General features: G+C 39.4%; 1 protein-coding gene across 1 annotated transcript in view; it reads right to left on the bottom strand.

The window, feature by feature from the left end:
* Positions 1-4,423: 4,423 nt before the first annotated feature.
* The window catches only part of arg (arginase), an 81,516-nt gene continuing 73,083 nt past the window's right edge, over positions 4,424-12,856 (bottom strand). Inside the window, exon 7 of the mRNA XM_067155913.2 lies at positions 4,424-5,293. Within this exon, the coding sequence (XP_067012014.2) occupies positions 5,037-5,293 (257 nt within the window). The 3' untranslated portion in view covers positions 4,424-5,036. The remainder of the gene's footprint in view (positions 5,294-12,856) is intronic.

Raw genomic sequence — 12,856 nt, 5'->3', positions numbered from 1 at the left:
GCAACAATCCTGCATTCTTCTGGTCCTTCAGAAGTGATGCAACCCCATATCATTATCGAATCACCTCCTTGCTGAACAGCTGGTGCCACACAGGACGGAAGATACTTTTCAGTTTTGGTTCGCCGAACTCTGATATTTCATCTTGGAAACAAATCAAATCGGCATTCATATGAAAAGACAACCCTTCTCCAAGCTTCCCTTAGCCAATTCTTTCATTCAAGACACCATTTCCACCTCCTTTTCTTGACTATATTGTTCAATAATGGCTTGCGTATCGTGTAAAATGATTGAAGCCCTGCCTCTTGTAAATGATTCAAAATGGTCCTGACGCTAATGTCAATGTTGTGCAATGTCTTAACAGTTCTCAAAACGTCACTACTGCTAGCATTTCTGCTCTCTTTACTTACAGCAAAAATTGTTCTATCAAGTCTAGGCGATGTCTTTCTTGGGCGACCACTGCGAATGGCATCAAGCACTGTTCCGGAGGCATTCAATCTTTTTACAGTCTGTTCCACACACGTTTTTGGAACACTTAAACAAGCTATCCAGTGTTGCCGATCTTCCTAACATCCCTCCTTGGGTCACTGCAGTGTACTAGAAAGTCTTTGGACACATGGCCATCATATGGAGGGAAGTTCAAAATTATTTTTCTTCTTCCTACATTTGATCTCTTTTTCATAAAATTCAGCAAACATTCAACACCCCTAAAATTTTAACACACATGACTTTTAGCAATAACTGGTTAATTTCTACTTGGTACACCTGCTTGTATTAAAAAATTCAGAAAACTGGCTCAAACCGTTTTCAAGTTATTATTTATTTTGTTATATATACTGCTGTTATATATACTGTACAGTACGGTACATGGCTTTTTAAAAGCATGCCTTTAACTTACAAGAATTACCTTAAATTGGGAGCTAGAGACCTCTGATTTTCACTAATGGGTGGTATTTCTGTCGTGCATTTAGCTCCAATGCCAAAATATGTATGTTAGCACAATGTTTAAGGCCTGTAGATGATTATCTGCTTTTAACAGGTGTCCTTAAACTTTTTTGCCAATACTTACGTGCATTGAAACTTTTCGGGAATACCACACATATCCCAATGCGGTTAGTCATGAACATGTAACCTGCAGTAAAGGCATTCCACAAAAAAGTGCGTAAAACATAATTTCACAGTACACCAACCGCACCTAATTATTGACACTTTCACATTTATCACATTGTCCTTTCAAGTTCCTGAAGCAAAAGTCCGTTGTCTTAAACATAGCCATGTTTTATGTAGGCCTTGTGCGTGACTGCGAATGAATTCGTTATGAATAATTAAATCTGTTACCAGTGACTATATTTTTTATTGAATGTTGTATAACGCGTTCCAGAGTCTAGGCCCTATCGTCAGGTGGCAAAATGATGTCATTCAAAAGACACAAAAGAAACACAAATCCCATGGCAATACAGCCCTGGTGGGCGTTGTCCTATCAAGCGCGTGCTGCTCAGCCCGTAGGCCTGCAGATTACGAGGTGACGCATGGTCAATGCGACGAATTCTCTTGGCCGTTGTTCTTGGTTTTCTAGACCGGCGTCGCCATCCCATCGTCAGATAGCTCATCTATGGTAATCACGTAGGCTGAGTGAACCTCGAAACAACCCTCAGGGCTAGGTAAAAATTCTTGAATTTGGCCGGGATTCGAAGCAGGGGCCTCCGGGTGGGAAGCAAGCACGCTAACCCTAGACCGCGGGGCCGCTTCTACGTGTCTAATTTATACACAAACGACATGAAATATCAAATGTACAAAATTCTCTCACCACTTTACATACACACATTCAAAAGGGATAAAATCAAATACTTTTGAAACTAAAAATTTATTGGTGCGCTTCTGTGGTGTGTTGATTATTGTGATCAGCTGCCACCTCTGAAGGCCCGGGTTCGATTCTCGGCTCTGCCACGAAATGTGAAAAGTGGTACAAGGACTGGAACGGGGTCCACTCATCCTTAGGAGGTCAAGTGAGTAGAGGGGGATTTGATTCCCACCTCAGCCATCCTCTAAGTGGTTTTCGGTGGTTTCCCACTTCTCCTCCAGGCAAATGCCTATTTTAAGGGCACGGGCGGTTCCTTCCCTCTTCCTTGTCTATCCCTTCCAATCTTCCCATCCTCCTTAAGGTCCCTGTTCAGCATAGCAGGTGAGGCCACCTGGGCGAAGTTCTAGTCTTCCTCCCCAGTTGTATTCCCCGACCCAGTGTCTCACGCTCCAGGACACTGCCCTTGAGGCGGTAGAGGTGGGATCCCTCGCTGAGTCCAAGGGAAAAACCAACACTGGAGGGTAAACAGATTAAGAAAGGAAGACTTTTCAAATGAATGAATTTGTTTTTAAAATTCTCATCGCTAATCCTTGACGTCCTAGGTATGGTGGTGGTGTGATAGCGGTGATTATTGTTTTAAGAGGAAGTACAACACTAATCAAGAGAGAAAATTTGGAAAAACGAAGGTATCGGCCAAATAAAGACAAAGGCTACAAATGGCATGGAAATGAAAGACCCCCCTAGCCCTCCATACATAAGAACAAGCATCGACCATGGGAGGTTGGATAGGATGGATAAAATTGAGGAGCCTAACACAAGTGGAAGCAATGACTGGACTCAGCTAAGGGCTCCATAGTCGTCAACCCATGCTCTCTTGGGTCGGGGAGAGTATATCTTTGCATTTACCTGATTTTTTTTTTTTTTTTTTTTTTTTTTTGCAACTGCTAGTTTCTTTACGTTGCACCGACACAGAAAGGTTTTATGGCGACGATTGGACAGGAAAGGCCTAAGAATGGGAAGGAAGCGACCGTGGCCTTAATTAAGGTACAGCCCCAGCATTCGCCTGGTGTGAAAATGGGAAACCACAGAAAAGCATCTTCAGGGCTGCCGACAGTGGGGTTCGAACCCACTATCTCCCGGATGCGAGCTCACAGCCGTGCGCTCCTAACCGCTCGGCCAACTCGCCCGGTCATTTACCTGAAAAGATGCCACACAAGGGCACTTGAAAGAATACCTGTATTTAATTTTAAGAATATCATTGGAATAAATATGACATCTTGGAAAATACCAGAGAGCGAAGAAAGTACCTCATCCAGAACTGGTGAAAGTTCTGCTGCAATAAAACTGAAAAAAGTTATCTTCATCACCATTTATTTTTCCCCCAATTCTGCTTCCATGTGATGTATATAATTTACTAGAATGTAACTATTACAATTTTCTTTCAAGAAGTAAATTACAAGAAAAATATAATTCTTTAAAAAGTAATGATTACAAGTAAAATAATGACTAATAAGGGTGTAATCATTGCACATAATTTGATTACTTTTCCTCACTTACTTCCTAACTCTGCTGTTAATGATTATCAAGATCTTCTGTGGTTCACTGGACTCAGTGGTGGCAATAAGGACCACGCAGACCCTGCATGACAGAGGGGCCCATGACTGTTTTTTAATTCAGTAGCTGAAGAGTGATTTTTACACGTTGATAAAGCTACAGCGCACAACACAGTATCATTTGTATAACAGAGGGTTATTCCAAACTTAGACCATCATAGTGCAGAGCTTCTTTCATCAATAGGAAGGAATACAGTCGATATTTCTGAAAGAATGTGGGTTTCCTAACCTGTTCCAATAATAAACATCCCTTGCTGCCACTCACAACAATCAGCAAGGCTATTGAAGTAATTAACCAGTTCTGAGGACCCAGTAGTCAGTGAAGATGAGATAACAAAGACATCCTCCTTATCTAAACTATAAATACTGAAGTTTCGAGCCTGTTTATAATTCTCAGCAGTCAGTGTAGCTAAGTGTACCTTTGCGACCCCTGCTCACATCTTATCCTCCCTTTCTATCACAACTGTTACGTCGTCCCATTCATCGCCGCTTCTATCCACCTCTCTTCCCGCGCTACCTCCTGTTGATCCACCTCCACTATTACGTATTCCTCCCCGCTACTTCACCCGCCCTTTTACGCTGTCTACATCTGCCTTGCCAAACACTACGTCACCACCACCATCCGTCGTACCAGCAGCAGCCGCTCATCAACTTCCGTCACCGTCAGCAACATCAGCCACAAACGAAGTCTTCAGTTGCATCGACCAAGGCGTAAGCCCACTCATCCCAGCAACCGACATTCAAGAACAACTCCGCCTTCAAGCCATACCCGTCAAGAGCATACAGGACCGCACATGTTTAAGGCTGAATAATGCTGTAGTTATTATTAATTCTAATCGTTTGTCCTAATTTCACTAAGAAATAACTCTGTAAGGCATTTATTAATATGTTTTTTGAATATAATATAGGTAATGTCCACTTCAATCTAGTCAAAAAATATTTAAATGAACTGCTTAAAAAGGTACAAAACATTTCTAATTGTGTAATCACAATATCAATAAAGCCCCAACAATGAAATTATCAAATGATTTATTTAAAAACAAAGTTATGTGGAAAACAGCATATGTTACATTTTAGGTACTTCTAAAACCTATTTCACAAAATCATTCATGCAAACATTTGAAAAATTAAAACTATATCTTACACATACAATAACACATGGACCACTTGAGTTATATAGTTAGTACAACAGAGCATATTCCGATGTTATCCAAACAGCTACGGTACCTGAAGCTAACTGAGTACTATGAAGGAATGGTATAGAGCAGGTCCCAAGGACCTCAAGACACTTGCTGAGGGATAAGAATACTTGCACATACCTTATTGTGTTATTATTGTTTACTTCTCACCATAATTATCAGTTTAAAATGCTAGTGTGATTACACATAGGAGATGATTGGGATGTATTGTTTCCACTATTTGCTTTTTAATTACTCGCAGAAATAGTGTAGACAACATTGTGGTCCATTATACAGCTATTTATTATTGATTAGCACTAAAAATAGCCGTGAAAGGGTTAGGATCTGATAATTCTGTCGATGAATCTGTGGATTTTCGCTCGTTCACTAGATTTCTGATTTGTATTGCCAGTTGTAGGAAGTGGTTCTTTTGTTGGAGAAGATTTCTTAATTTTCATTAGGCTTCTGATTGGTGGTCGTGCCTGGGCGTGGTATTTCCTCAGGTGTATGTGGAACTTTTCCGGATCTTGAGTAGCCTGTGACAGCCTTGCACAACATAACACATGCAATTGCTGTAGTTTTCACATCTCTTTCTGTTCCCAGAACTGGATTAAATTCAACGATGTCCATGCCTGCTAGACGTCCAGTTCGGAAACATTCTTCAACTATTTGGATACCTTCTCGAAGCAGCAACCCTCCTCGAACTGAAATGCAGAATATTACACAGAATTAGTGCCACAGCCATTGGAAACTGATAGGAGTTTTATTTGGTTTTATTGTGTTAAGAGGAAATTTCACTGTATCTGGAAACACTGCAACCAAATATGCTGTAAGGTATGATCTATATATATAAAATAAGAGTTTTGTCTGTACATTGCTCAGAATTTGGAAAGAATGGTATTTCTGTATCGGTCATGTCCACAGTAACCAGGAAATGCACTTTTTACTTTTCCGTAATGTCTGTCTGTCTGTCTGTCTGTCTGTCTGTCTGTCTGTCTGTCTGTCTGTCTGTCTGTCTGTCTGTCTGTCTGTCTGTCTGTCTGTCTGTCTGTCTGTCTGTCTGTCTGTCTGTCTGTCTGTCTGTACACGCATCACTAGGAAACGGCTAAAGAGAATTTAATGAAAATTGGTATGCAAAGTCGGGGAATAAGTCGCTACAATCTAGGCCATAAATAATTTTATTCACGCTGATAGAAATGGTAGTTTAGGGGAAGGCCTAAAATTTAATTTTCAAATATTTATGTTTTTAGTAGTCCTATCTTCATAAAAATTGGTATGCAATGTCGAGGAACACGTCGCTACAATCTAGCCTATGAATAATTTTATTCATGCTTGAGTGAAATGGTAGTTTAGGGGAAGATCTAAAATATAATTTTTAAATATTTACGTTATTAGTGGTCCTATTTAATTGAAAATTGGTATGAAAAGTCGAAGGATGAGCCACTACAATTTAAGCTATAAGTAATTTTATTTATGCTGAGTGAAATGGTAGTTTAGGGGAAGGCCTAAATGTAATTCTCAAATATTTATATTATTAGTTGTCGTATCGATAAATACTACATAACCAAAGTTATAGAGAATTAAATTTCCGACCATTAATGTCATACATTTTTACGTACCGGCTATGATAATAGATATTCATGAATTTCTATTTTTGTTGCTAAGTCCATATCAACGCCGAGCCACGAGAAAATGGGTTAACAGAATTTAATGAAAATCGGTATATAGAGTCGGGGAATAAGAAACTACAGTCTAAGCTATCAACAATTGTATTCATCCTGGATGAAATTGTAGTTTAAGGGAAGGTGTCTAAAATGTAATTTTAAAATACCAGTGTTATTGGTCCTATCGAAATGTACTATATAAAAAAGTTATAAAGAATACAATTTCCGATCATTTATCTTTTATTCAGCTTTACCGTACCGACTATGATAAGAGTGGTATTTCAGAGTCGGAAGGAAACGAAATATGAAAGCCTTTAATATCGAAAGTGCATAACATTGATCAACAATAACATTACAATGACCATTGTTTGTTGTGATGTTCTTTGTCTCTTATGCTGCCTCTCAACTCCGATAGATGGGATTACTACTGCGTACCGAGTTTAACAGCCTGACGGAATATTGGCGGGAAATAGCCGGGGAGTTAGGAAACTTTCTTCTTTAGCATGCCATTCCTCTGGTTCATACATTTTCTGATACAGCTGGTAAGTGACACACTGGATCATAATAGTATTTCAGCTATTCGATCCCTACTCTGATGCGCTGTTTTGAATGAGCAGCGTGCATACTTAAGGCAGAGCATCACTTAGTGATAGTAGTAGTAGTAGTAGTAGTAGTACGGCTGGTCTAGAATAACAGTTTAGGCCTTTTCCAAATTCAAAATTCAACTCTGAAAAGAGCCGTTTCTTAAGAAAAGCTTCTTTCTCTTCACTTTTATTAAATTCTACATTCAATTTATTCCAAATTAGCAGTGAAAAGGGGGTTTCTCTTCTGGCATGGCGAAAAAATTTGCCTTCAAGTCAGATAGATATTTCCGCCGCCAGTGTAGTGAATTGATATTTTTCGACTCATCGGGTACTCCTAGGAAACAGAATAGTAATTGGGCATAGTTTTTGCCCTATGAGTCTCCACAATTCGACCCTCTCCCCGCCGAAGAACGCCGAAGAGTGTTCACGGATCACGGGTGTCTGCGGTTTGGTCATTCCATTGATGGTTATGAATTTCATGTTTTTGGTCCGTATTGAACAATATATAAGTAATAATAATAATAACTTAAATGTTTCCACCTTTTCAATACAATATATTCACAAATTTACAAAATTATACGGTACTAGTTTCGACCCATCTAGGGGTCATCATCAGCCGTATTGAAGCAAAGATCATTTGTGGCGAAATCCTAAGACAATATTATTTTAAAGAATAACAAGTGACATGAGATGTTATGGTAATAGTTAATAATACAAGGAATATACATATATTATGTATATTCCTTGTATTATTAACTATTACCATAACATCTCATGTCACTTGTTATTCTTTAAAATAATATTGTCTTAGGATTTCGCCACAAATGATCTTTGCTTCAATACGGCTGATGATGACCCCTAGATGGGTCGAAACTAGTACCGTATAATTTTGTAAATTTGTGAATATATTGTATTGAAAAGGTGGAAACATTTAAGTTATTATTATTATTACTTGGTCATTCCAGGTCTGGAAATTTGGACTGTTAGATAGGCAGCGTAGTCCTGTTCGTTAAAAGTGAGAAAATGTGTGGTGTTTCATTTGAACGAGTATTTCGTAATATGAAAGCATTGCTTTTAATCGCGCCATTCCTATTGACGTCATTGTATGTTCATTTCAGTTGGGAAAACCACTAAGACAGTCTTTCTGAGGATATAAAAAGGCATTATAATGAAAACATCCCAACCTGATTGTGACTCATGGTATGAAATTGGGTCTACCATTACAGTGAAAATTCCCTCAGTCTTCATATGAGAAAAGATATTTGGTGACCTCCCGTCGCGTTTCTAGGGTAATGTTAAGAGCTATACTATTTAAGACAATCTTGCTCACAAGTTGTACACTACCTAACCTAGAATTCTGTATACAATGTAGAATTCCGTAGCGAAGCACGGGTACATCAGCTAGTCTTCTATATATATATAAAATCCCTATTCTGCATGTCACTGAGAAAACGAGAATGTTCCAATTGCTGAAATTGGTACCAGTTTTAGTTTTGTATGTATTCTTTACAAGAAAAATACAATCAACCTCTCACAACCATGACTTTAGCACTTTTTCAAACAACTTTAGCACTTCTTTCAAGAAAAATTCCGTATTTACACGAATAATCCCCACCGCCGAATAATCCCTGCACCCTAATTTTAGGAGGCTCATTTTGAAAAAAATTAAATGCCAATATTGACGCAAATAAAACCCACACCCCAATTTCGTGTGGCAATTTTTTTTTAAATATGCGGGGATTATTCGCGTAAATACGGTATGTTTCTATCAGCAAAGTTTTTTCTTTCTTAATCTATTTACCCTCCAGGGTCAGTTTTTCCCTCGGACCCAGCAAGAGATCCCACCTCTACCGCCTCAAGGGCAGTGTCCTGGAGCGTGAGGCTTTGGGTCAGGGGGATATAAGTGGGGAAGAGGACCAATTCCTTGCCCAGGCAGCCTCACGTGCTATGCTGAACAGGGACCTTGTGGAGAGATGGGAAGATTGGAAGGGACAGACAAGGAAGACCGAAGGAAGCAGCCATGGCCTTAAGTTAGGTACCATCCCGACATTTGCCTGGAGGAGAAGTGGGAAACCATGGACAACCACTTCCGTGGGAATCGAACCCACTTCCACTCAGTTGACCTTCCAAGGCTGAGTGGACCCAGTTCCAGCCCTCGTAAAACTTTCCAAATTTCGTAGCAGAGTCAGGAATTGAACGCGGGCCTCCAGGGGTGGCAGCTAATCACGCTAACCACTACACCACAGAGGTGGACATCAGTGAAGTTTTTATCACATATTCGCCATGATGATGTAGGTATACAGCTATATCTATTGGCATGAGTTCAAACTATATACTGTACATTCACAACTTCTGTTGCCTTCTGAAGACACACCGAGAAAACGAGAACCAGTGAGAGACTTAAACTGGTACTAGTTATGGGTTGCAAGAACAATGCAATGATGATCATAATACTTGAACTGTTCAGTGAAAAATACTTTCTTTCAGTGAAATGAATGCATCATTTTTTCCATTCTAGGATTTATATCTCTTAATAAGCACAGGATAGAGTAGCCCACCTGATGGCCATAGTCGTTAACACTGTGGTTAGCCAGTTCAAGTTCCGTTCATTGAAAACATTTTTTACCATCAAAATGTTCAACAGGAGGGTAGGGGAGGTGGTTCATACAATTTCTAATCACTAGGATGCGTACCTAAAACCTGGATTAAATTACAAACCTCTCCACAGTGCTTGATAGTGATTCCTTCTGGACAGTTGTATATACACTCTGACTGTATACATTGTTACCTATGGAATTTTATTACCTATGTAACCTAATCATGTGTATTATTGTGTGTATGGCCATTGGCTGCAATAAATTATTATAATATATACTGATGTTCATAAAAACCAGAACATGTTGCAAGACTAGAGATAAGAAGTTCATATTCACAGGACATATGCATTAGTATGTTCTGAAGAAATGATTAGTATTTGAACCATGTCAGCCCTCAGGTTCAAGGTCCACATTGAGATCACGGTGCACCACCACTGACTGGTAAAATGTGCCAGTGGCTTTCGTTGTTCCTATAAACTGAAGTTAATGGATCAGTGTGATGTGAGCAGACGTACAGAATGCTTCGGAGAACCGCACCAACAAATGAGTGAGTTTGAAAGAGGGTGCATTGTTGGCATGAGAGAATGTGATGCATCCATCTGGGAAAATGCTGTTCATGCGGGACGTAGTATGTCGGCAGTCTAACGGGTGTGTACAGAATGGTTCACAGAAGACCGTAGAACACGACAAGATGGGTCTGGTTGCACCACCCAGACTACCCCCCCGAAAGGATCGACACCTCATCCGAATGGCATTGCAGGACAGATCTGCGTCCTCCTCAGCTCTGGCATAACAGTGGAACAGTGTAACACATCGTACACTATCAGGAGTGACAGTCCGTCGCCGTTTAATACGGTCTGGGTTACCAGCTTGTCATCCACTTCTCCACCTACCTTTGACTAATGTGCATAAACATGCACGGATTTTCAACGGATTCTCTTTCATATTATGATGCCAATTTTAACTTAATGGTTATTAAACCCACGAAAATGAAGAATAATTGTGAAGCCACAAGAAAATATGGCATAGGCCTAACTAAAGCCTATACTGTATTTGGCATTAGCAAGAAGACAAAGATAGGTTAAAACAATGTGTACTGTAAAAAAAAAAAAAAAAAAGTGCGCAAAAAATGCAAGAGCAGAATGGCCATACCACGGCGCAATAAACTCGTTTGTTGAACTTCAATGTCCACGCCTTTATTAGGCCTATACATTGGTAGCCGTTGAAATCGGCTGAACCCAGCAAGCGAGACATGCGTGTAGCGGTAGCTGGGTGTACCTAACGCTGAGTAAAAGTAACAGTTTTATAGACAGCAGGAATATTTTCCTGATGGATCGTCATATTGTAGAGACGTGTGAAACAGGTATTGCCGGCAAATTTTTAACGGGTTCTCTTTGATATTGTGATGCCAATTTTAAGTTATTAAACCCACGGAAATAAAGAATAATTGTGCAGCCGCAAAAAAAAAAAAAAAAAAACGGAAAAACTAATGCCAATGATCGGTGTTGGTGTTAAGACAAAGATAGTCTAAAAACACGGACTGTACAAGAAAGACATTGAAATGATTTTACAAAGCACTTTTTAAGCCTGATTTAATATTTTTGAAGGAAAAAGAGGGGGTCGTCTTGCATTCAGAATCGTTTTGGATTCAGAGAAATATGGTTTATTCGTCTGCACAGATTCTGATAGAACTGAAGCTGTGAGAATTTAGTTCTGTGAAGAATCCGAGTGATGTTGTCATGGTCCATACATTATTATTTTATTCCCTCCATTTCGATTGTTCTTATTATGTAGTGTGAAGTTGCCGTACACATTAGCTGAGTGTGTGTTTTTGTGAGAAACTACTGGATATCAAACTCCATCACTGCTACACAAAGGGTATTTGGAAGAAAATGTGGTGCATGCATTCCTCCAGACCAGGACACAATCTTGACCTTATTTAGGAAGGTGGAAACAGCAGATTCTTTGGTAAGTTTCCCACATCTGATGCCCAATACAGACAAATCATCTAGGAATTTGTTGAGCAGTTGGATAACATTGAAGTGACTCAAGGCTTTTCTTTTCTTTCTTGTTTTTACTAAACAGGTTAAGCTCAGTGTGTTGCAGCACAGCCAGTTGTGGTTGCTAGTTCTGTTCTCAGGAGATATTGGGTATCCTTAAAATGGTTTTCTGTGGTTTATCATTATTTCACCTGATAAATTCCAGGATGGTACCTTTCTTGAATTTATAGCTGCTAGATCCATGCAGAGTGGCCCGCTGTATAGCACTCCCAACCTGCTCATTTTGGTAGCTCAGCCCGCCCACTGCCTTTACTCCCCTAATTCAGCCACTTCCCAGTCCGTAGCATTGGCCTTCTCAGACCGTGACACTCGACCGCACTCAGCGGGGTTAGACACCATTTTACAATGGAACCCCAAGTTCAAATCCTAAATATGAAATTTGTGCTGGGAAAAGCAGAGGTGGGGCAAATTTTCTCCAGGAACTCTAATTTCCCGTACCACGTTTATTTCAGCGTAACTTCATTAATAATTCATTTCTCATTCATTTCACCCCAGAAATGTGCGACAGTCCTCACCAGCTGACATGGTTCCACACCTCAGGACTAGCCAGACTCAGTATTAGGCAGTCAAAAAATGTAATAGTATTATATGTATCAGCTCAACCCACCAACCTAACTAACAAACCCTCGTGGACCAGTCGAAACTGGCTAGAGACTGCCAGGAACTGAATTCGGGCCTCTTAAACTAAAGAATAGCAGTAGAAAAGGCATGTACTCCACACAGAACGATTAAGAGGACAAAATAAGTTTTATTGACATAACTGGGTAAATAGAAGAAAATAAGAACACAAAAAAGAAACATTTAGGATAATACAAAGGGAGAAAGGATACTCATATTCATAATCTTTTAGGGTATTGTGAACACAGTCGAGTCATTTGAATCATAAAATCCAATCTTATGAATTTCAGTATATGTGTCACAGGAGCATAGCAAAAAGTGATTACAATAATATCCAGTTCTTTTCTTTCTTGACAGAAATAACTAAGATTTGATGCCAAGCATTTCTTTCCTCAGAACAAAACGTTAATGATACATGAAAGAAACAACATTTCACAACAAAGAATACTATCATAGCATTGGAATGGACAAGACTAGAAATCAATTCATTCCTTTTTTTTAAATAGCCACAATCTCCAAGGAGACTGTATTCCTCCAGGAAAAAAATGTCAGAAAAGTAAACCTGGCAGAAAAGGAATAAACAAGGAACACAAAGAGATTAAGGGAGTTGCCATAGTCATAAAGGTAAATAAACATGTCTTAAATGAAATAAATTGAACTGAGAGAAAAATCCCAAAAATGGGCAAATAAACAGGCAGATACAGTCCAGAACAAGTGTAAGATAAATTAACGAGTAATAGAAAT

This window comes from Anabrus simplex, chromosome 11 (genome assembly GCF_040414725.1).
Source record: "Anabrus simplex isolate iqAnaSimp1 chromosome 11, ASM4041472v1, whole genome shotgun sequence".
NCBI classification, from domain to species: Eukaryota; Metazoa; Arthropoda; class Insecta; order Orthoptera; family Tettigoniidae; genus Anabrus; species Anabrus simplex.
The sequence above is the reverse complement of the archived record's forward strand: the minus strand, read 5'-3'. Positions and strand labels throughout refer to the sequence as shown.